Raw genomic sequence first — 25,991 nt, 5'->3', positions numbered from 1 at the left:
GTTGATGATAGTCATTTAAAATATTGATTAGTGCAGCTTTCTTCCAGTGGGATCAGCTAAATCAAGCTTCACACACACACACACACACACACAAACATGAGTCTCCCGGTCAGTGAAGACAGGCATGAGTGAAAGAATGAAAGACAGCAACACATGCAGAGAGAGGGGACATACAGCGGCAGCCTGCACTGGCCTACAGTTCACATAGGAGACAGCAGGACGGGACTTGACTGAGTGCTTCCAGTTGCTAAGGAGAGTGAGGAGCAGCTCTGGGATGGAGCCACTGCGGTAGTAAGACTTCAGGGAGGAGAGGAGAGGAGAGGAGAGGAGCAATAAACAGAAGATGACAAACGTCACAGCACAGTTGGCAATGAAGACAAGCGACTATGCAGAAATAAGGAAGAGAGAAATAATGTAGAGATGAATGGAAGAGTGAAACTTTGCAGATACATGGAGCTGATGGGACACCTACCCAGCTGGTGCTGCCCCCCTGACCCTTCGCAAAGAGCAGAGAGGAACCCTGCAGCACTGTCCACGATGAGGTCCAGTTCTTCCTGTTGGTCACAATAACAAAAACAAAAAAACAAAGATAGTTAGATAGTTAGATAGTCAGATAGATAGATAGATAGATAGATAGATAGATAGATAGATAGATAGATAGATAGATAGATAGATAGATAGATAAATAGATAGATAGATAGATAGATAGATAGATAGATAGATAGATAGATAGCAGAATTCCTACCTGACTTTCTTTCCATTCTCTGTGATTTTGGTGACATTGAGGACTCCACACTTCTCTGAAGGCTGAGGAGGAAGACACACACACAGATGAGAACCTGCTAGAGGGCACCAATAAAACACACACACACACACACAACCACACACAGGCTGAAGCTTGAGAAGCAAATGGGCAGTGTCGGAGGCTGGAAGTGGCTCTGCTGCTTGATGTTATGTCCAAATACCACCAGCAGAGGGCGCCTGACAACTGCAGCACTTGTGCTGGTTGAGATATTTTTTTTGGAGCAGTGTTAGATGTGATGCAGTTAGGTGTGGGATGTGACATGCAGTAGATGAGAGAAACCAAATGGAAAGTGAAGATTAGGGGATAAGAAGTGTTGTATTTGGATGCAGCTGAAAGCAGGATGGTGATGATGAGTGCGGTGCAGTGCAAGCTGGGATACTAACGGTCGAGGGGTGCTTAGGAGATGAGGGGCAGGAGTCAGAGTCTGGAGAGCTCTGCTTGGGCACCGGAGCACACTCCTACCAATAAGAGGCACAAGAAAATGAGTTTCTAACAGCTAGCAGCTAACTACAAGACACATGAAGTTAAGTCAGTCTGATGAGAGTGAGGAGGAGAGAGTGGATCAGGAACCTGGAGAGGAATCACAAGATTGAGCTGGATGTTAATTCAGGTCATTGAAAGATGAAGATCAAGGTAAAAAGCAAGTTAGGATTTGGGTTGAGTCAACATGCTTTTCAAAGAGATAAACTGCAAGATGCTGCTTTCTTCCTGTTTATCCACAACACAAACAAATCAGACGTCTATGATTGAGTCAACGTGTGGATTTGATCGTCGTACATTCTGAATGTTTCTACAAAGAAGTCGAACAAGGGATTTTACTGACAGTGAATCAAAACTGATCATCATCTGATTCGAGAAGAGAAGAGAGGCTCTGCATGGTACCAACTTTATCTCGGTAAAGAGAGAGACGGAATCTCCTCTTGTGCGGATCTGAAGCGAACCGCCAGAGTTTGAACGAGAACTGCAACAAAACCAGCAGAGTTAGCCTCCAGTATATCTGATAGCATCTTATAAACCAGCACAGAGTTAGCCTCCAGTATATCTGATCCTGTCTTATAAACCAGCACAGAGTTAGCCTCCAGTATATCTGATCCCATCTTATAAACCAGCACAGAGTTAGCCTCCAGTATATCTGATCCTGTCTTATAAACCAGCACAGAGTTAGCCTCCAGTATATCTGATCCCATCTTATAAACCAGCACAGAGTTAGCCTCCAGTATATCTGATCCTGTCTTATAAACCAGCACAGAGTTAGCCTCCAGTATCTCTTATAGCATCTTATCAACCAGCAAATCTGACATTTTGTCGCCATTGAGCGTCAACGTTTTAGCTGTCAATCATTTAACATCTTAATGCCATAGAGGATATTGACAGATGTTTTTTGTTTGTTTCTATGGAATTCACTTTGTTTAAATGTAAGCACTGATTTTATAAGTACAGACAAAAGGACCAACTAAACCATACATCATACATCTTTTGACTATTTAGTTAATGCACAAATTGCCTTAAGTGCAAAAGTGACATTTGTAAGATGACATGATTTTATTATTTCCTTGCAGACATGGGAGTGTCAGGTAATAAGACTGTTAACAGACCACAATGTAAGGTGTAACACTGGTATGAAAACACTAACCTTGGGCAAATTGAATAATTAAAACAAATTAAAGGAGGCCACTCTGTTTGATTTTACATGTCAGCTCTATGCAGTACTTCATGAGAAGCACCACTCAGCGTGTGAAGACAGTTGTATAATGTCCTCTGTGCCTCTAACCGGAGCTTCGGAGATTAAAAGATGTGGACCTTTGCCATGCAGTATGCAGCACGGCATATAAACTAACACAACACAACATGAAACTGTTGACATTTAACAAAGGACAGCAAAGTGCAAAGTGTATCCTTGTAACAATCAAAACAAAACTGGATTAAATCAAAGCTCATTTGTGGCGTAACGATCATTCTGATGCTTATGAGTTACTGCAGCAGGAGGAGCTGAAGTTACAGCCTGTTGTACCTTATTTGGTCAGTTAGGACCAGAGTTGTGGCAGGCTGTGGTAATGAGATGTTGCTTACTTTCCTTGCATCATAAGAACCAGCCTCTGTATAGAAAGTCTCTTTTCACATAGTTTTAGTTGCAAATTGTTTCAGAAATGCTGGAAAGTTTTGGCTGCTGGAAGCTGAACTTATCACTGTACAACCAAAGGCACTGCAAAATAAACATGAAATGAAAAATCTAATGTAAATTTAGTTTTGTTTTGACTTTAGATAGAGATATAAGGATTTACCTGTGTAGAGAGTTGAGCCTGTTGAACAACATTGTCTCATCTTTGATATCACAGACATCTTAAAATGTCAACTCATGTGAAGTCGTGTGCAAACATTTTAAATCTGAAGCATACATGAGTAATTTGTGGACAAATGATTAATTCAGGAGCATAAATACATTGTTTGTCTTCCATGACACTTGCTGAGCTCTGAGCAGGTTGCATTGTGGAATGTAGTATTCTGTGTTTTTGTCTCGTCCCGCAATAGAAACTAGAAAAATCTGACTCTGCTGCCTTCACTTTGACTATTCTTTTTTTCATTATGTCACTTGGGGACCCTTTAACTTAATGCAGGGGTGATAATAAACCACTTTAGTACTCTTTTAAGACTAATGGGTTATCTTACGATGTGAACGTTCTTTAGCATGCTGGCCTACACCTGAATGTGCCCACAAACCAGCAGGAATTAGTGCCAAACTGTAACTTAAACCACTGCCACAGAGCTGATGTATTGTTGTTTAAATTGGGGTTTCACCATCTGATAACAACAGTCACAACATCCTGATTTAAAACACAGGTAGTAAACATGCTTTTCACTTGAATAATTCACCACCATTTGCCAAGATGCCCAAACACAAGAGACAGATTCAGCCACAGACAGACAGATTTTCCTCTGTTGAGCTGAGAATGTAATCAGCACTCAGGGATTAAACTCACAGCCAATAAAACAGATAGTGGTAAGACCACACGAGAAGCCTGCCAGAGAACAGGAGAGGCTGTTTCCAGACCAGTCACATGTTACTTCTCAGATTTTGATGATTTGATGAGCGCCTGTGTGAGGGTCTTCAGGGTGCCTTACCTTGTCATTGAGGTCTAACACATAGGTGCTGTGTCTCCACTTGGTGAGGACGATGGGATCCTGCTGCTTCCTCTCCAGACTGCGACTCTTGGGAACCTCGCCAGACTGAGGGGAGATGTTATACTGCGGAGACACAGAGGAGAGCTAAAGCTTAGACATCAGAGTTATTCCAGCAGACTCTTCAGTGTCCTCTCTCTCCTACCTCTCCTTTTACTGTCCACAGCACCATTGGACAGAGGGACTTCTCTTACAACCCTAGTATTGTTTTCCAAAGTCAACAGTATGGTCCACTGGGAATATCCATGCCCACTCTACTGTCCACTCACTCTGAGAATGGAGCGATCTACTCTCATCTGTTCTAAAGCCTCTGGATTAAGGTGTAAAGAGCCAGTAATAGTCAGTCACCCAGGGTTCAGCACAGACCTGGCTGTGTGACCTCCTCAGACACTCATCCACTTACATTAACAGGACCAGACTTAAGACTACACGCCAGGAGGAGGAGGAGGCAGTAACAAGTGTGTTACTGGGTAGAGGTGTTAGGTGATGTAATATGAGAAGATTTTTTTTGTCAAAAGCAGGAGATATTACTCATGAAGGGAAGACAAAAGTGACAGCTAATGTTCCTCAGTTAATCTTACCTTGGGCAGTTCCCACTCTGACCTGGATCCATCAGCGCTGTAGTAGTAGGGCCGTCCTTGTTCATCCACATGCTTTATCCACTGTAAACATAAACACAAGTCAGCAAACACACGTGGATACAATCAGCTGTGGAATAACAGAGAGATGCAGAGAGTTAAATCATCCGCACTCTCAACAGTACAATCAAAAACAGACCGCACCTTCTCCTGTGTGTATTCAGACACGTAAAGAGTGTGTCCATGTTCATCCAACTCCTCCGACCAGCCTCTAGGGGGCGACCCGTACTGGCTGTCAGACTGACTGGAGTGGGTGCTGTGGTAGTTCTCCTCTGAGGACAGCAGCTGTGGAGGACGGACAAGGAGCAGAGACAGAAGGCTTTATGTTTTAAATGAAGTATAATCATCATACAATACATAACAAAAAATACATGAGAAGACATTAGAGCTCTGATAGAAAAGACTCACTGGAACATGAATATCACTTCCTCAGCTACTCAGTGGGGATTTCTGTGACATTACTGCATTCTCTGCTATTTTACAATCTACTGTGGTTTCATTCATGATATGACAGTGTAATATACACTCAGTTTATTAGGAACACCTAGTGAGAACTAATGCAGTCTAATACAACAATCCTGCAATAAATTCTACCTTCATGAAGGTTACTGTATTATTGTTGTTATAAACAGACGTTTGACTATTTCCGTTTTTTGCTCCTTAGCTAGCTACTAGCGAGCTCCTGTGCAGATTAAGATTGCACAAAGCCTCCAATTAGCTTTTAAAATACTACACACTGTTATATAAATGTTGAAAGAATACTTTTATATTTTGGGGAAAATCCTTATTAACTTTTTTTGCTGAAAATATGAAGCTACAGCCAGCGGCACCTTAGCTTAGCTTGGTACAAATCCTGGAAACAGCTAGCCTGGTTCTGGCAAATTTATGTTTTTGTGTGGATTAAACAAACAAGATTAGAAAATAATGTGTTGCAGTAATTAGTGAGCTTTAAGAGGTGCTGGCAGGCACACTATTTGACCTTTGAGCAGAGCCAGGCTAACTGCTACTTCCTGTTTGCTGTCTTGTTTAACTAACTGGCTGTAAGAAAGCAAATAAGAGCGTTTCCCAAAATGTCCAGCTGTTCTTTGATCTATTACAAACAGTATTTTAAAATCTAATTGTGGGGTTTGTATGTAAACTCTTAACCAGGGGCACAGGGACTAGTAGCAAAATAAATCTGGCCCGTGAAGTTTCATATTGCTATCTAAGTACAACATTTGTCTCTGAACTGTAGTAAAGGAAAAGTATCAAGTTGTCTTCTCTGTCTATTCTATCCACTTTCCTTTTTTTCTTTCTGTAAAATCAAATTGCAACTTCTATTTTGAAAAGTGCTATATGAGCTGCATTTAGCCCTTTATGTTCACAGTGTTTGTCTGTGGTCTCTCAGTGGACAGATAAATGATTATATAACTGTGATGAGTCCATCTGGTTTGAGGATCAAATTATATTCAGACTGATATGTTGATTCAATTTCTTTTGACTGACTCATCAGTCAGCTCTGATTATATTCCAGTAATACTAAAATATATTTAGCCTTCCTTAATCTCCCTCACATGATGCTGCAATACACCAATATACCACAGGGGGGCAGTGTTGGATAGTGAGGCAGGAAATGACAACCTAACAGGAAACCATGGCTTCCCCATATCAAAGGCACTCTTGTTTCCTTACCTTCAGTAACCACAGCACCATTTTAAAAGTCCTTTGAGGTCCACCACACCTTCACCACAGCCTGTTTATTTTTCACAGACTGCCAGAGAGTCCATTTACAGGCTGTTTATGTCCTCACCGACTGAGGCTTCACCTCAGACTTTTCCTCACATGCAAGCTAAACACCTGAATCCTGTGTTCAAGCATGTGATCACACCTACTGTTTCCTGCGCACCAAACAGGAGTGGAAAAGTTGCTGTGGTTTTGTTCCTACTTTCTTCATGTTGAGAAGCAGCCAAGGCTTGTAAACAGAAGTCACATGGTCTCACAATTATTTGGACTTTTTATGGTGTGTTTATAACTTGCAAAACCACAAAGAGAAATTGGCTTAAACATCGCTCACCTCACTATCAACAGTCCCCTGGCTGTCTCCGCGGATACTGCTGGTGCTGCCGCTGGTGTCCCTGGTGCGCGGAGGCTTCCAGGTGCGCTCCCCGGTGGCTCGGTTGTAGTAGAAATGCCTGCCGCTCAGGTCTTTGTGGGTCTCCCAGTCGCCCAGGATGTGTAGAGGTGAGCCAGAGGGGATGGGCGGCAGACTGGACTGCGAGATCTTCAGCTCCTGGAGGTTGGTGTAGACCGGAGAGTCGGACCGGCCCTGGCCTGTAGGTGATGTTGTCTGGAGGAGGGAGAGAGGTGGTCAGATAAACAACAGCATTTGTTCAGGATTTTATTTCTATATTCCCTGACTTCTCCAGAGACTTTATGAACGTCCTGATTTCCCAAAAATTCCATAACCAGAAAGGAGCCTTGAAAACATTCCAGAGTCTGCTGAGATCTAAGCATCTGTAGGAATGTTGGTCCAGTTCAGTACAGAAAAACCAGCAGCTATCACTTCCTGGTTTGGACCATGGAGTGTAACAAGCTGCACATTTAGCTGCAAAGACACAGACATGATGTACATAAACCCAACTTCTTCTACTAAGTATGAAAGTGAAGCAGTAAGTTATGAATATCTCTGACTGTCTGCAGGGCAGGATGCAGCTGCTGATCAAATCAGATGCCCATGTGGCTTGCAGACACTTCAAGACCGCATTGGTCCAGTTCTAATCAGGTCCTCAAACCAGATGGAGCAGAGTTACATAATCATTTATACATCTACTAAAACTCCGGATGACAATATGATCCGTGAAAACAAGCACAAGTGTAAAGCCCAAATGCCAAAAAACAAGGGGGCTTTAAGATGCTTTTTAAAGATGTGTACTGAGAACAGCCAGAAGTCCTGAAAAGCAGACCACCTGAAATTGAGCAGACTGTACAGCAACTGAGGTGCGACAAAAATGATAAAATCATCATGAAATCTTTAGGTAGAAGAAAAGATCTGATTTTTCCAAAGTTGTTATGTTGGAAAAAGTTACACTGAGCAAGGGAGCTCTAGGTTTATGTTTGAATCAAAATTAGTCTGTAGATTTTTGTTACACAGATTTCTTTTAAACACTGGATCCATATATTATGTGTAGTAAAATTCTAACTATGCTTCCCAACTGTGACCTGATGATCGCCTATATGCTGATACAGACACCAACAAACAGAAAACAGGTAGATTCAGTATTTTCTCAAGAACATTTTTGAAAGGACACATGTTGCAACGGTTGAAGCTGTCACTTTTCTGAGGCAGAACAAAAACAATCTTCTTAGCAGCCGTGTTGACATAAACATTAAAATTATGTAAGAAAAAAAAAAGTGGTTAAAATAAACAAGATGAAAATGGGGAAGTCAACTTTCTGAACAAAAAGTTTGTGTGAATGGTGATAGGCTGTATAAAGTGAAGTCAACTAGCGGCATCATGAAAATGATGATGAAAATCAACATAACTTCAGGGTGACAACTTGTTAACTTCACTGGACTTTGTGCAATTTTCTTTTCTAGCTAAAAACAACTAACCACAGTCAATACAATGATCCTAATCATGAATGTGGCCCCACAGTGTCACTGCAGACACACTTCAAAGACAGTTTTTCTAAGTCTTTGAAAACTTGGCAGCATCCGAAGGTCACTCCACAAAAGCCATAAAGCCACGTTTCCATGGCTACGGCTCAGAGCATTTAACGCTGCTCTGAATGCTTCTGAAAAATATTTTGGGTTTTGGAGCAGCGCTGACTCTCTGACTGATGCCAGGCTTGTGTCTCTCTAGAGAAGATCCCGCACCACACACCATAAAAGACAGAGCAGATAAATGCCCAAACAGAGAAGAATTAGATATCAGAGACTGTGCCAGCACCCCCCCCCCCCCCCCCCACACCCCCTGTTTGTTTCAGGTGAGGAATGTGGGGGGAAACACGCTTCAGTTAGAGGGTTTGGACTGTTTTCAGGACACAGATGGGACTTCCTGCCGGTCTTGGAATAACAGGAATATTTTTCACATAAATTATTATTTAATATCCTACACACATGCGGGGGCAGAGGAAAGGTTTCAGTAGCGTCCTGCTGTTTTCAGTTAGGTTCACCCGCTGTTTCTCAGTTTCAGTCCAACACACAGCAAGTACTCCAGCATGGAGGCCGACCAGTGAGAGATGATGGTTTGGCTGAACTCAGCTTCAGACTCATCAGTCACAACCAGAAACGAGCCAGTGTGTTGCAATTTTAATTGGCTTTTTGGGGAATAATATGATAACGATCATGACTAAATGCAGATGGTTTGAGTGTGGCCTGAAATCGAGGCTGGGGTCAAATCCATTTGGATTCCACTCAGTCCAGACAAACCAAACTGCATCCGGTGGAGCAGTAATTAATAAGCTTTAAGGTCCATTCAACATTTTTCTGTCTCTACTTTCATTCAGAGAGTAATACAACAATCATTTTGGACAGAATGGAGTTTGCACACAGACTATTACTGTGCAGAACACAGGCTCACTGTTGACATGCATCCTGCATATGTCAATCAACCTCATAGTGTTCATGCTGCCTTTACAGGAAGTATTTAAAGTAGTACTTTGGTTATTTAGTGTTGACGGCAAGAGCAGATTTAAAAAGGAATGGTCAAAATGAAGTAGATCCAAAAACCCTTAATGCAATGTAAGATGGAGGCCATCTTGGACAATACCAACCATCCTCTCCACAACATTCTGGCAGGACAGAGAAGCAAAAGTCTCATCTCACTGCACTGCAGAACAGAGAGGTTCAGGAGATCCTTTGTTTTGGCTAATCTAATTATTATTGTTTATTTATTATTAAATGTTATTATTATTATTATTATATCATTATCTATCTATCTATCTATCTATCTATCTATCTACAGAGATGTTCTGGCCAACAAATCATATTCTCCAAATGTAGGAACATGTTTGTTTGGTACAAGACCAACAAAAATCAAATCATCATTTTAAATTTTCTTTCAGTGAAAATGAAATTAAAAAAATGATCATTCCAACTGAAATCATGACTCATAACACAATCGCAATATCTGCCAATATAATCGCAATATGATGTCTTTGCATATCATTCGTTCCTAATCCCAGTGTGAAGACACTGTTTCCAAATCACCTCAAACATTATCAACTAAAAAATATGCTGATACTGATATATAGTAGTGATGAACTAAACTAAGCCAAAAACACTGACCCAGTTAATATATCAGCTGGGCTCCAGCACTATACAGCGACTTCAAAATCTTTTTATAATAAGAATAAAAATGACCAACTGCTCCCTTGAAATAAAACTAAAAATAGAAGTTCTATCAGGAGACACTGAGCGCCCTCGTTTGCAGAAATGGACTGTTCTCTATTAGAAAGAAAAGCCTTACGCAATGTGCACCATATGCAGAGACAGAAGTCTAACACATGCCTGGAATAGCAGGAGGCAGCACTTTTCTAAAATGGTTAACTGAACTCTACATCAAGTGTTTTACTGGCACACTGCAGTCACATGGTATCTGCTAGTTTCAGACAGAATAACTTTTGTTTGTTATTAACGCAACCTGGAATCCAATTTAACAGTCATAAGAGAACAGAGCTGGTGACGGCTGCCAGCGACTGATGGAAAGTTCTCAAAGTTTGAGAATGGACAGTTTGAGAAAAATGACAGTTTCAGGAGGTGAAATCCATCTGCGCTGGCAAAGCTGACACCCAGTTCTAAATTCATCTCAGAGTGGACACAGAGCAAAGGTACCTGACCTGGTAAAAATAACACTTTTGAAAGGTTACACAAACTAAGCAAAAATCGACATATTTTCACCTCCATCTTGCCTCATTTCATTTGACATATTCTGTTATGTGTCACCTTGTTTCTGGGGCTGCACACAAACACGTCGTCGTCATTCTCCCCGGCTTTCCTGTAACCTCTGAATAAACTGAATGTACGACGCATGGCGGCCATCAAATGTGACAGGACACACACGGGCTTCACCTCCAAGAACCACGCTCCCTTTTCTTCCTCTCTGCCCTTCTGACTGTGCGACGGTCTGACTGAAGGTAGGAGGTAATTTGAGACTGACTGTGACAGAGGCAAAGGGGAACAGGATCTTTTTACCTCACAAACACACAGCACAGTACACAAAATAATCTGACACAACAGGAAATCATAGAGAAAAAGTCAGTGCTTCCTCTATCAGAGTGTGTTTCTGTGTGCTGGAGTCAAACTGCGCAAACAGACGTGTTGACAGACAGAACTGGCAGTTCAGGCTGCTTCACCACAGGCCAGGCTCTATATTTAACCCGACTGCTACAATCAGACTCGATGTGTTGAGGAAAGATAATACCCCTGATCGCTGCTGCGCGGCTGCTTCGTCCCGCGCTCCTCTTTCACCTGAACAAATGAGCGCTGAGGAGAGAACGAGCAAAGCTGCTTATTTTGTAGGACAAGAAAAGACATCGAGACAGAACAACAGACAACAAGACAAGGAGGGGGATGTTGTGGGTAATAAAAGCTCCTTGACAAAGTTTAACAACCTTCAAGATAACCCACATACGAGGGTTGAGATAAAGTATCAGTGAGCTGCAGCACAATTCTCACAAATCATTGGAAAATACTGTTACATATTCTACATCGTCTACTTCGGCCGTTTGTTCAGGTATTGTGCAAAAAATGTTGTAATGCAATTAACATCTTTCAACATACTTGGTTTCAGTTTTAAAATGAAGAAAAAAATATATCTGACCTTTTGGTAGTTTATCATTTTCTTATGGCTTTAGATGGTTTTTATTTTCAACTACAGCAGAAATCTATGAGTGATAGACTTCAAGCAACCATGAACCCAAACATGCTGCAAACAGTAAATGTTGTCTGAGGCATTTCTGGATTAGAGCCTGGTTGATACTCTTTTTTCTTTGAGTGACACTGATATCAATATTTTAGGGCCTTCGCTGCTGCCACCCTCAGATCTTGCCTGTTCTCTCTAACTAGTCTGGACTTCAGCAGGTGGAACACAGCTCAGAGACGGAGATCAGGTGACTGACCCTGAAAAGCTGTTTGGCTGTATGTTTAGGATCATTGTCCTGCTGAATGATGAATGTTTTGATGTACTTGGCTGAATCTGAGCACAGACGTCTCCTGTAGACCTGTCAGCACTGAAATCATCAATAAATGCCAGTGTGTCAGTTCCATTGGAGCCACATGTGCTGTAACAGAAGCACTGCCATTTTTGACAGATGAGGTGGAGGTTTTGGTCCATGAGCTGTTCCTTTCTTCTCCACACTTTCCTCTTTCTGTCATTGTGGTAGAGGTTGATTTTTTTTTTTTTTTTCATCAGAACATTGAACAGATTTGTTAACCGGATTATTTTTGTACATTTTTGCATCCTGTGGTGAATCCTCTGAGGTTACAGTCACAAAGTCTTATCTTGATCACTGACAAGGAAACATGTCCGCCCACATCCTGGACAGAATTCTTCACTTGCTGTTCACTGATAAATGTTTTTTTAATTCATCATGCAAATGATTTTCCACTGACTGACTGTGCTCTTCTGCCTTTTTCAGGTTGGTTGCCATTTCATAGTTTTGCTGATGTAAACCTGCTCAGATTGAAACTTGAGACTTGGCACTTTACAATTTACATTAGCATATCACAACGGGACAACGATATCAACACACTGACCTCGGATTCAAAAACCCCTTTTCAAAATATCATTGGCTTTCTGTCATTGATTAACACCAGCCGATACAGATATATCTGTAGTAATCAACAAGGAGTCGTTAATAGACATTACCGGCTCATGTGTTTTCATAATAAGTAGCATCAGTGAAAAACTTCACTGAACCCCTGGACAGTTACATCTGTTGAGTGAAGATGACTCTTCCCACAATGCACTGCGCTTGATTACAAATCTCTCCTCATTGTATTTTCATATTCTGATTCTTGGCTGGTTTGAAATGAATGTGATATGGCAGAGAGCTGGGGAGGCAGGGGATGGAGACCCGGGGTCTCTGACAGGTAATTAAAAATAGAAAGGACCTTAGGGGGCGGGAGGGATGGCTCACACAGCCTGAGGGGAGAGAGGTGTAAATGAGGGATAGATGGAGCGAGTGAGAGATAGAGGGCAGGAGTGAGGTGATGAGATGTGCTGTTGAATGAAGAACAGTCTTCTTCTCAGCAGCAGCAGCAGCAGTCTGTCTGCACAGCCATGATAAATGAGTTTCAGACTGCAGGCCAGTACAGCACAGAATCTCCACCAACTGCATTATAATGCGTTAAGCAGCCTGGAGAGTGTGTAGGCACACCCAGCATGGAAATGTGAGATTAATTCAACTCAGGGGTCTAATGGAGTATGTGAATGCAGAGAGGAACAGACGCACACAGCAATAGCAAAGGAACTGATGAAGAATTGGCTTGCTAATGGAGCCCAATGAGATTATGCTCTGCTGCATGGAACACAGCTTGCTGTAGCTGTTGTATTTATCACCATGTTGGGAATACTACTCCCCTTCCCCCTGTCCTCTCTCTCCTTCACTCTATCCAGCCTCCTGTCCCACTGTGCTTGTACAATCACTAGAAAATACCTGTGCCTCGCAGTGCACTGTAAATTAAACCATAAATTATTCTAAGTGTAAAGTAGTGCAGGTCAGGGCGAGGGCAGCGGGGACGCAGGAGTGTAGCTGCACCCTGCGTCCACTAGGTGTCTCTCTTGGGTTGGGTGGGAGGACGTGGAGCAGAGGCTGCTGGTGAGTGGGTGGGAGTCTCCATCAAATGTATCTGGCCATGAGGAAAGTAGCGTGAGGGGGAGGGGTTTCAATTGGTGCACACATGGCAACCCGCTCTGCAGCATCTCCATGCTGCATTTCAACACACACCATTAGTATCTGTGCAGCAGATTCCACAGAGCTGCACTCCACACTCTGCACAGCGGCACTTTAGCTGCTTTCTTTTCCTCAGAGCTGTAATGTAATTCAGTCACCTCGCTGCAGCTGTTTCACAAACTGCAGATGATTCACAAACCTGCTGCTGCCGCCGCCGCCGCCAGGACACAGAGAGTCGAGCTCATTACATCAGGTCTCCAGACCAGTGTATCACCGCATAGAAAAAATTACTGCTAGTATATAAATCACTGAATCGCTCAGCACAAAGATCTATATCGCTGACTATTGCTTGTGCAATATGAAACTGCCAAACCTCTGAAGGGTTCAGTGTGCAGCAAACAATAGGTCACAGACGTGGTGAGCTCAGTGAATCATGCAAACAGGAATATAGAAAGTCGACAGTCTCTTGACGGAATTCATAGTGTTGCACTTAATTTTACACATGAAAAGTGACAGAAGAGTCTGAGAGAGAAGTTCAAAGCCTGACCACTGTCACATCTGGACAACCACTGCATATAGATGCAGCGATTGTCTGTGTCCATAAGGTAAAATCATCAATGCTGAAGGGGATTTTAAAAGCTACAAGATCCTGTTCAGACCAGCATTACTGCTGTAATAAAAAAAAAAAAAAAGCAACCACACATTCATTTGAAGTTAGCTACTTGTTGATACAGCGGGGGTTCCAACGCAGGGGGTCTGGCAAAAAAGCACAGGGTCATTTATTAAAAAAAGTTAAATCTGCTTAAACTTTTTGTCACAATACTGCTGTGTTCAGGTCCATCGCCCACGACGATGCACAGACCGACGCCCTGCCTGACGCCTTCACTGTAGATCTTCAGAAAGGTTGTTTACTGCAGTTCCAACATTTGGTCAGGCTTCATTTACTTATGTGCCGCTGGGTGGAATTACTGCCTTCAAATTAAACAACTAAGTGATATTTCTTTATTTTTATATCAGACTTTCCTCTACGTCTGTGCATACACTTCAGTTGACATCTAATACAACAGTACGGCAGTATATCTTATGTAGCTTTATGGAGGTTATAATATTTTGTTTTGTTGATCCAACTTTATAATAATTTTTGCTGTTTAATTGTAGTGCATTATACTGACAGCTGTTTGTCCACCAAACTTACAGTACTGCACTGGATACGTCTATACGTCTTCTTATATTTTCTTCTGCTTCTTTTCTTTTTAAATTTCCTTCTAACTTGAAATGTTGGAAACTGCCTCAGTGTGACTTGTGCTAAATAACTAGGTTGTCGAATACACGTGAAAACATTAGTCAGATCAGACTTTCATCATCAGGCTACAGACACTAATAAATAAAATTAAAAAACATGATCACAGCTGTAATGCTGAAATAATTATTCAGTGTTTAGTTGAAAAGGTCTTTTCTGCCGCAGATGGCGTCTGCATCAATGTCACACCTCGGAGTGCGTGTGCATTTCCCCTATAACTAAGTTACATAATGTGATTGTGTAATTGAATTAGAAAAGGAAACGGTGGCGTGGTGATTGAGGGAGTTGCAGCCGTGACCATGGCGAAAACCCTGCCGATCAGGCGGTCACGCAGAGGAGTGTTTGAAGATAGGTCGTGGGGTAAGAGGTAAGGCTGGGGGGGGGCATGGAGGGAGTGTTGGGTGGGGGGGTGGGGCACACTACCTCGGAGCCAATGCATCAATCCACTGCCGCTCCCTCTGTTCTTTTGTCCTCAGTGCTCTCATCTTTCCCCACCTCCTTCATCTCTCACTTCTGTTTCCCCACTCCAATCCTCTGCTCCCTGCACACACACACACACACACACACACACACACACACACGCACACACACCAAACACTCCCTGCCCTTTTCCTCTGCTGCATCTCATAATCATGCACCAAAACCTCTGTGGCCATTCCTTCCCGTCTCTCTGCCCCCTCCCAGACTTAGCCAACGCCCCACTGCCCCCTTCCATCACCCATTCTGTCTCTGCTCCAGGAGGTATGATGCTGATGGTTGTGTCCATATGACCAGATTAACCTACATTTCCGCCTCGCTGGGCGTCAGTCAGACCACATTCACCCACTCCCCCATCATCACATTTGTGGCATTTCACAAGCCAGAAACCCCCTACTCTGATTTCATGAGTATTGCCTGACATACAGTAGAAAACCGGCACGCACACATAAAAAATATGCTTACAATCACACACACACACACACACACAGCTCCTCTCTTGCCTTAGCAACCAGTTCTAGCCTTTCACTGCAGTTCAGAAAGGCACTGTGTTAAAAAAGACCTGATATTCTGCTTGGGAAAAAAAAGACTGAAAGAGTGAGTGTGGGCAGAAAAATGTTAATGGGATTCAAATATTGACTTCACTTACTGATGCAACTGCATGCACACACACACACAAGTCAGCAAAACATGGCCAGAGTTTGTGAGTGAAAGCACAAAAAAAAAATCCAAGAAACCTTGGGATGAAAGTGAGTCAGCACCTTTTTCGCTCGTTGGGATGACGACAGCTACTTTCATTTCACGGATCACAGGATTCGGCGAGGCTCACAAGCTGACAGAGACGTGAGCAATTAACCTTTTGGTCCTGAGCTGATAGCGCTCGGCTAAAATGTCAGTTTATGTCTGCGGGAATACACCCAGTTTCTGATAAACCTCCAGTGTCTTGGTGGAGAATAACTGGTCTGCAGCTTGGATACAGCTGACAAAGACGCAACAAAGCCACAGAAAAAAAAAGGGAATTTTAACAGATTAGAGCACAAAATAGTTTAATTGTGTAGAAACACGCTGCAATCGACAGATGATTTGCAGTTATTGTGTCAAAATGCCCCGTTTTACGTCATTTCAAATGCTTTTACAAGCTCAGACAATTGTTCAGGCAACATCTCTGCTGTTTTCATGTCTTATGCGTATGTAACAGAAGGGATTTACTGTGCCGCGCAATGCCTCCCCAATCAGATTTCCCTCTTGAAATGTTAATGAGCAAGAGGGAGAGGGCGGATTTTGAGGACGGGGGAAGCCTGCAGCCATGTTCAGTCTCATGTGCATATGGGGGTGGGGGGGATGGGTGGTGGGGGGCGCTGACGTTGGCCAAGAACCAGTCTGCAGTACCGGGCTGCAGATTCTGCAGCACAAGTGTTCCAGTAAGTGAGCTTAACTAGAGCAAGGGAATCAAACAATTCATATCTGGGACGACACGTCCATGGTTATTTTATAGGCACCCAATAGATCACAGAGTTTGGCTTCTCTGTGGGTCTGAACTGGAGTTGGAGCGTGAAAGCAAACACTGACGAGCCAAAATCAGCCAGACATCTCCTTTTTCGTCCTGTTGGTCTCTTTAAAGCCTATGGACACATTCCTGGAGTGTTTGAGAATATGTGTGTGAGCGCGTATCTCAAATATCAGCGGGTTTGTGAAGCAGAGGATGATGCAGCTGCTGGAGTGTGCATGTGATGATACACGCCTGCATGAGACAGAATCAGAGATGGTGTTTCTGCGTGTGCTGCTTACTGTCGGAGAGTATGATTTGTGTAACAAGCTGCTTGAGACGGACGCCACCTGCGACCCTGCTTCCTCTCTTGGTGGCCCCTGGTGTGTGTTTCTCAGTGCAGACATCAGATCTGTTCAGCCTGGACACACACAGCTTCTAATGACCTGGTTGCACCACAAAGAGGTTCAGTGAAATTAATACGCATCTCTATGCAAAGTATTTGGCTGTAGAAGCTTGGTGACTGTACTGGCAGGGTTAGCTGGGGAACTGCTAACTTGCTAGCGAGCGCTGCAGTCCCAATAGCTCCTGAAGCTTCCCTTTATTTTCCCCTTCTATCCTGTTTACTCCCACCTGGCTCTTCGTCCTCCATTGTCCACCTTTTTGTTCAATAAAATGTTTGTGAAGATGGAAAATAAAGCTCTCCAAGTTAACAGACAGTTTGCTAACAAACCATTTATTCCAAAGATATATTTCTATCATATAATATCTGTTTCAAAAGTGTCTCTAAGCCTTCGCTCATCAGTGAAGCAGTTTTTACTACGACTGAGGATGCTAAATAAAAGTGAAAACAGCTAATAAGCTTCATTAGCTTCCTCTATTCCTTTCCCTTCAACAGCACCATCAGCAATGTCAAGACTGCTTACCATCGGTCAACTCTGCAAATACTCATGTGAGAGTCCTCTGAAGTTGAACCTGATGTGAAATGTTTGTGCTTTTACTAAGAGTGAATCTGCTGATCACAGTGGTTCCATTGGAATAAACTGAACATGCCACCAAACTTCACCGTTTTAAATGCCGGGGGTGCCAGGAGGTTACTCTGAGAAACACTGAGAGGAAAGGAGAGTGTGCACACTATGCTGAGGCTCCTATGTTTCCCTCCTCCGGTGGGGGTCAAAGGCCACAGATCCACACAGCAGGAGTGACTCCCAGCAGTCTGTCCGGCCTGGGTGCTGTGCTGTGCTCCCACCCCTCCTGCTCTTGATCTCCTCCCTCCGTTTCATTCTGTTCCAAACCTGGACTCAGACAAACTACTTTCTCTAAAAGCTGCACAACAGTCAGGCAGCTTCTGTGTTCTGCAATCAAAGTGTGAGACTAACATTCAGACTTGTGGGACAGGGATGACAGAGCTGCGCTGCAATCTGTTACCCACGCAACCATCCAATAAAAAGGGAAGAACAGGATGTGATGGATTCTGCGTGCGCTCCTGAGAGAGGAGAGAGAACGGGAAGGAGCCCAATAAATGAATTCTGGCCGCAAATGTCAAATGACCTGCCAGCTCTGTGACAGCATCAATTTGTTCTGTTTAGCCGCCGACAGGTTTGGAAGGGAAAAAAATATCGATGACACGCCGTAAGAAAATTCAATTTCTTTTATGGAACCGGCTCTGCCAAATCTATCTCTTATTACTTATTTCGAGTGGTCTTTGCTGTACAAAGAGTCTCTGTGTTTGAACTCTGCTGCCATCGGGTTTTCTCCCACTGCACGGCCAAAACAAACAGAGGGTCTATTCTGTACTGACACCACTAAACATTACACATTACAACTTGTTGCCAATGCACACTGTCTTCAGATCAGTGTTTCTGCATCCCTTTATGAGTGACAACAAACTCTACTATGGCAATAACTTCCTGGAGGAGAAACACCCGGACATTTACAGCTGGTGTCTGATCCATGCACCCGTGGCTCCAGCTATTAACAGCAGCAGACAACGCCACTGTATTTTAAGAATGACTTTTCTTCCATACATTTTTTTTCTCTCTCCATCCCTTGGTGGCAGGGTGCACCGGGCTGCAGCACAGACTTAGCAGCATTCTTCTGTGGCTGACAGCTGACAGCTAAACCCCCAGTTAATGACTAATCCTGCCTTAATGCCTTCAGTGTGATTGGTTTGAGCTAATTACGCTAGCTCCCTTCCCTGGGTGCTGAATGGCTGGCTAGACGGGGCGGGGCAGAGAGAGAATGCAGTTTTTCACAATTTTCTGCCATAGACTAAACCAATTAATCAAAAAGAATAATTGCTAGATGTACCAAAGGAAATAATTGTTATTTCCAGCCCTAAACATGGGTAAATATTCATGATGAGACTGATTTTTCCACCACAGACTGGAAAAAATGGCTTAAGATGCGGCTGTTTGCTGCTTTTTCAAAACACAAGTTCAAGCATTACGGCGACAACAACAAATGTAAAGTATCAGTTACCTCGTTACTTAAACGAGACAACGGAGCAGAGGCACTGTAAATGATGAGAACAATGTGAAGGCCATGACATATTTTACAAGTGGGCTACATGAGCAGAATCTGAACAAATTAGTGCTTGGTGCCATTCGTTCAAACATTTTTTTTTTTCGTGGGGGTCAGTACTACATAAAAGCCTGTTTGGATGAATTCATCAAAAGCTGAAAAGTTTCCACAGGGTGTTTATGTTAGTTCTTTCAGACTGCGTGCAGCAGAGCAGCACTGGATCTTCACCTGAAGCCGTCATGACTCAAACCCACATGCAGTATCTTGCTGGTTACTAACACGGGGTGAAAGGCCTGTTAGCGACACATACCACTTCTCAAAGACAACACTGGAACAGAAGAGAGCTCTCCAGAGAAAACTGATCCCAGTCCTGCTACCTGACTCTTTAAATCCATTATTGTTTTTAGCTCAAGACGAGCCTGTATTTTTTTAACATAACATTACTACACTGAATACAATACATTTTATTGTACATTAGTTAATGCATTAGCAGCCAACACAAACTACATCATAAAAGCACAAAATCACTTAGTGACGGCTCATTATACTTTGGAACCAGAGCTCCAGTAGCTCCCTCTCTCTCTGTGGTTAGCACTGGTCTGGGAGGCAGCTGCCTGCGCTTTACAGCAGGTTATTAATATTCCCTCAATTCTTCCTGCTAATCTGCTCTGTTTATGTGGAAACAGAGATAGTCAGAGAGTTTCTAAGAGCTGGAGCAGGCAGGAGGAGAGAAGGAGGGGGAGGAGGGGGACCATGACTTCCCTCTGCTCCAACAGAAACTCCCCAACTCCTTTAAATAGGACGATAACATCTAGAAGAATTATGAGAGCTAAATATTTTAAATAAGTGATGTTACATAACATTAAGGCCATATTTGAATACAAATTGTTCCATCTTTGAAGTAAATATGCATGTGAACATTAAAAAGGTGCAAAGTCCCCTTTCATCCCAAAGGTGTTGGATGGGGCTCAGAACTCTGTGTGTTTCCATATAAACAGTAAATGTGATTTAACAAGCCAATGTACCAAGACAAGCATACATGTCTTAATTATGGTAAAATCAGTATGTCCAACTGTGTGTCAACAAACATGTTTTCATTTCTAATAAACCTGACCAGAACATGAACCAGAAGTCACTTCCACTCTGCAGCACATTTTCTCCCATGCTTGCCCAGTTAGCCAAGTCTTTGTTGTCTTGAAAAGTCAACACTTCCCATGAGCCTTTGCGGTTGTGAAAGACAAGGAGAGTTTATAAGCATCCACATAACCTTTTCTTTGCACAAGTGTAACGCACTCACGAACACACATTCTTTACGTGTTAAGAGAAACAGCTACAAATACACGAGCCTCGTCCCGTAAAGTCAAATATCACTTACTGTATCCAGGGAACAAAGTCCCTCAGCACTTCCTGTTTTAGTGGATTAAGTTTCAGAAGAAGCAGATTACAGGCCGACGTGAAGTTTCTGTGTTGGACTGGCGACTTAATGTCTGCTGTAAACATGCTGCTATTATTGTTCCAGCACGTGTTTTTATCATCAGCTGCACTTTAGGATCAAATTAGTGAAGTTCCTATGACTCCTGAGCAGCTGAGAAGAAAACAGGATGTCATTCAGGTCACTGCCAGTATGATCACATGATGATTTCCAACCCCACCATAATGACACTAAAGACATGATTCACGCTGGTTTAAAACCGTGAATGGATTTAAGGGTTAAAACGCAAAGAAATCAAAAATAAAAGTTAGAGTCGATTGATCTTAGAAAAGAGCCTGTGCACTCCCTTCTTCCACCTTCACCCTGAGACTTTCCCACTGCGCACACACACACACACACACACACACACACACACAACAGCACATCAAGCTGCGACTGTGACAAAAACAGATGAAGTTACTGTTTTCACAGAACAACAACCAAACAAAGCCAAAGCCAAGCGCAGCAGAGCTGAGACATAAACATGTTAGATAACAGGGACGCTCTGCTAACATTGATGCTCATAACTATTTTACAGATCACTAAAGCCTTCCTATCTGCTCCTAATCATCATCTTAGAGACACTTAAGGATTAATACACTTATTGATCCACACTGCGGAAATGTCTCGCTACCTGAAGTCAAAGTTGAGGCTCAGCAGCAGAACACGTGCTCTGCAGCTGGCAGAGACGTTTTCACTTATGAACTCCAGACAAATACAGTTTCACACTCACTGACTGAGCATGATCTTTTCTCTATGCCAAGATTTCCAATGAGGCATTTGTGCAATCAATCCCACAATGCAATGTGTTACATATCATAGATGGAACAGTTATCAGTTATCACAGACTGCCCCTACAGAGTAAACCTTTAAGTGTGTGTTACATAAGGCTGACACACCTGAATGCATCATAGATGTTATTAGTTACCCCTGTGCTTCACCTGCTGTGAGCAGGTTTATTACAAGTTAAATTTACAAGTAACTGAGATGAACAATTGTGTAACACTGCGTGCACAAAGTCTGGCATGAGTCCATGGTACCACAGTACCAGAACCACGAGTATGCATCATGTAATATTGCCACTGGACAAGATATGACAACCCCGGCGTGTGTGTTTACACCACTGGCAGTTGTATAACACCGAAAAGAGACAACATGATGATTCCATAACAGTCTATGGACATTTTAATTGTTTTCTGGGTGACGTTATCCTAGACCCTGATTAGTTTGAATCCTGACTGCCCTACAGCTTGGCGGGAGGGGGGGACGGGCACGACGTGGCAGACCCAGGGGGCCTGGTGGCAGTACGCCTGAGGTCTATTGATGTTGTGCCACATTAAGTGCAGAGACAGCGCGGGACACAAGGGCTCTTGGTACAGAGGAAAACAATGGTCAGTCAGCCTTCAGTCACTACAGCTGAGCAGCTGACTGGGACAAGAGGTGGAGGAAAAGAAAGGAAAGGAAGGGGTGGTGGGGTGGGGCGGGGGTCGAGAGAGGTGTGAAGAGTCACGCGGGCTGTTTGGCTCTTCTAGGAGGGAGTGGGTAAAAACACCGTGACACAGAGAGAAAGACAGAAAGAGCAGGACAATAGAGAATAATGAAACCACAGTAGGTCGACTTGACAGCTGTGGTTACCGTGGAGAAGCGGGGTGGGGGTAGAGGGGGTTAAGCCAACGTGGCTGTCATTACTGGAGAATAAGAGAAATGTCTGTACATTGTCGCCTCTCAAGCTTTTCTCTCTTCATTGTCCTCGGAGACGGGCAGGTGTGTCGGTGACAGCACTGAGGAGCAAACAGCTTTAACCTATTCTCTGCTGAAGAAAGGCTTCAGTCATGAATACAGTCACCTGCCTGCACCGACACGAGCGCAGACACACACAACCCCGAAGGCACTGTCACATCACACAATATCAGCTCTGTTCACTGACAGCATCTATCCTCTTCAGCGGCCCATTCAGGTTGAGCTGAATTCACCCTGCAGTTAAGTGAAGGTCAGATCCTCTTTACACTCTCTCTGAATCAGTTATGGCTCCTTTTGATGCTGAAAGAGGAGACTGAAAACAATCATCAACCTCTTCTTATGTAACGTAAAACCTTAACAACAGATACACCTGAGGGCAGTGTACTCTTACTCCAGCAAAAGACACATACACAAAGATACTTGAAATCCGCAAAATCTGATATTTTCCACTATATGTGGATCTCAGGTAAGAGTTTCTATAAACTTAGCAGAAACTGAAACAGTGTAACAGTTCAGAGGGAAATACACTTTTTACTCCACTACATGTACTTAACAGCTGTTCTTACAAGTGATCATGTCACTGATGGAACAGCAAAAAGAAAATCTTTTACAATTATTGCAAACAGCAGCAATTAAATGTATCATGATTAGGTGGCTGAAACCTGACCCAACATACAACATGTGTATATTTTTACCAGATGGAACAAACAATGTTTTCCTTGAGACTCCAAAAAGATATTTATTCAAAAGGTGGAGCCTTGAACTGATCTGAATCCTTACATAATCTGGATCATATATATACGTATATACTGTATATGTCATTGTCTTTCCAATTCATCTCACCTCTTTTTTTTTTAAATAATATTTAGAATTGTTTTGCCAATTTCTACATCCAAGTGATTATTCTTATTTCATTTTTTTTTCATTTTTCATTCATATTTTGTTCTTGTTTTAAATTATTTATAAATAATATAAGTTGATGAAACTGGTTAAAAATGCAGCAGAACTCGAAGCTTTTCTTTGTCAAAACCTGGAGTCTGCACCCTCAGTTGTTTATAAATGGAAACCCATTTATAGCACATTTTATATGATGATTTTTATATTATCTATAAAAATGCATTATTTTTTGTTAGATGGCTGTATTAAAATGTAACTAGTATGAACAGCCGGTAAATACATGTAGTGGAGTAAAAAGTATATTTCCCTCTGAACTGCAGTAAAATGTAAATATAAATTAGCACAACATGGAAACACAGGAACTTGAAGATGGACTCTGCTAAATTTCTCTCCTGACAATAACTGAATAATCACAAAACGCACAGTTAAATGAGAGAAACAGTTTGTCAGAGCAGCTTTGCAGTCGCTACCGGAGACCATGACAAGAACCAAGACCCACTAACACCTGCTCTACTTTCCCCTCAGCCAAGTAGCCTAAGCCTTCACAGATCCCGTCGTTCAGCATTCACTGAGCCTTTGTTTGGACAGTGCAGAACGACAGCTACTCACAATGTAATGTGGGGTCCTCAGGTATGAAAACATGGTCCAAAAAGTAGAGACGAGTCCGGTCTGGGCTGGGGGGACAGGGGGGTCCCGAGCAGGTATGCGGATGTGGTGGAAGTGGCGCCTACAGTAACAGCCTCACTGCATTCAGACCGTCGTCACACAGAAAAGAAGACACCTCAGCGGCCGATTAAAGGATCTTAAGAGATCTATTTAGGGCCCTGGTGCTCGCCTTAAATAGGAGCACTCATTAGCTGAGTGACCTGAGCCTCAAACACAGAGAGAGAGAGACAGAGGGAGGAAGAGTGAGAGAAAATACAGAGCCAGATGAAAGAAAGAGGAGGCGTGCAAAAGAGAAAGGGACAGAGTGGATTGCTTGACGGGTGGCCGTGCTCAAAGTTCAGCCCTACAGGCCATAAAAGGTCAGAGTTCGCGATCCTCGGGGTCATAAAGTGTGGTTTCACACGCTCCACTTACATCGACAGACGCTGCAGTGAAACCTGCACTGAAAACTGTTCTGAATGTGGCCGAGAAATAGGCCAAAAACACCTCAGTCGGCCTGATCTCAGCAGTCTCCGCAGCACAAAGGCAATTCAACAAAAGCCATTTGAAACACAGCTTTACACAGTAAGTAGCACCCAACGGGCTGCAATCATCAAACTGCCAGCATCCACTGTTTGTTATCCTTTGTCGAGTTGTGGAAGAAGATTATCAAGATTCAATTTAGGAGTTGGCGTTCGTCTGCTACCAGCTGTGTGTGAAAGGACGGCGATCACAGCTGATCCTGACGCCCCTTCCACTGCTTCCTCACAGTCTGTCAATAGAAAGGTCAGCCAAAATAGACGAGGATGATGACTGATTAGAGCCATTATCTACCTCGTTAGTCCGACGGCAGATTGGTGGGAGGAGTTATCCGTCAAGGGAACAGCACGATTTTGTTGTGACGAGCCAGGTGAGGGAAAGTGAGTGTCTGTGGTGTTTAATGTGGGTGAAATCATAAATGTTGTGAAACCGACACAGGGACTCTGCTGCAACACGTGTTCACACACGAACGCAAATGTACACACTGTGGAGGATAAGACGAGCATTAAATACCATAAATGCCTTTTAGTTTTGAATTATTATGTTGTTAATTGTTACATTTTATTTTGAGACAGTTGTTTAATGTTAAATGTTTTTTTCAGTGATGTTTACTCTGGTGCCAGCATTATAAAAGATTCCCTCCATGCCTGTTTTCATCACCAGTGAATATATGAGGTACTTCTTCCAGCATCTTGGAGAACCTGCCTCGATTCCTCTGGATTTATTCTCAGTCTCTTCCATCTCTTCATGTGATCCTAGACTGACTCCATAATGTTGAGATCTGCGCTCTGTGGAGGGCTGACCATCTGTTGCAGGACTACTTGCTGAAGACAGTTCTTTATGACTCCGACTGTATGTTTGCTGTCGCCATCATGCTGCAGAACTAATTTGGGAACAGTCAGATGCCTGTCGGATATTGCTGTCTGAAGGATAACAATCTAAACAGTGAAAGCTCCTAGAACTTTTGCACAGCACTGTATCTGCAAAAGGCTGATATTGTCAAACATTTTGTCCCGTTTCCTTTGGCATTTTTGTTTTGTCGTGATGAGTGTGTTGCTGTACATGTTGGTATGTTGTAAGGAATGGTATGGAAATATAAAATGAGGATGCATCATAGTTTTGAAACAAATCAAAGCTGCTAAAAAACATGAGATACTTGAAAAGTGAGATCACCCATGTGAGCAACAGACTCAAGAAAAGGTCACAAACAAGCTTAATCCACGACTTGCTCAATGCTGCCAGAACAAACAGAAGACTGAAGCAGGCTTCGACAAGTACACTGATACATCATTGCACCTCTTCTTCAAATCAATAATGAATCCCTGATTACACCTTCAGGCTGCTTGTGAGCGCTGGCAAATAATCAAGCGATACAGTATGACAATTATGGATGACTCAGCCTGTAAACTTCTTAGC

The 25,991-nt window shown here is 42.9% G+C and overlaps 1 protein-coding gene across 7 annotated transcripts in view; it reads right to left on the bottom strand.

Annotated features, from left to right (window-relative positions):
• arhgap12b (Rho GTPase activating protein 12b) overlaps window positions 1–25,991 on the bottom strand; it is a 56,234-nt gene that overhangs the window by 8,283 nt on the left and 21,960 nt on the right. For 2 of the 7 annotated variants that reach the window (XM_056364342.1, XM_056364344.1), the window contains exons 3-10: window positions 6,674–6,946; window positions 4,765–4,905; window positions 4,564–4,644; window positions 3,926–4,048; window positions 1,189–1,263; window positions 746–807; window positions 473–554; window positions 175–297 (exon numbers count right to left, since the gene is read on the bottom strand). In XM_056364342.1, the coding sequence (XP_056220317.1) occupies window positions 175–297; window positions 473–554; window positions 746–807; window positions 1,189–1,263; window positions 3,926–4,048; window positions 4,564–4,644; window positions 4,765–4,905; window positions 6,674–6,946 (960 nt within the window). Of the gene's footprint in view, window positions 1–174; window positions 298–472; window positions 555–745; window positions 808–1,188; window positions 1,264–3,925; window positions 4,049–4,563; window positions 4,645–4,764; window positions 4,906–6,673; window positions 6,947–10,545; window positions 10,704–25,991 lie in introns of those variants that run through there. The other 5 variants (XM_056364346.1, XM_056364347.1, XM_056364349.1 and 2 more) reach the window with 4 other exon arrangements.

The sequence above is a fragment of the Seriola aureovittata genome, chromosome 20 (assembly GCF_021018895.1).
Source record: "Seriola aureovittata isolate HTS-2021-v1 ecotype China chromosome 20, ASM2101889v1, whole genome shotgun sequence".
In the NCBI taxonomy this organism is placed as follows: Eukaryota; Metazoa; Chordata; class Actinopteri; order Carangiformes; family Carangidae; genus Seriola; species Seriola aureovittata.
Note: the sequence above shows the minus strand (reverse complement) of the source record. Positions and strands in the feature narration are given on the sequence as shown.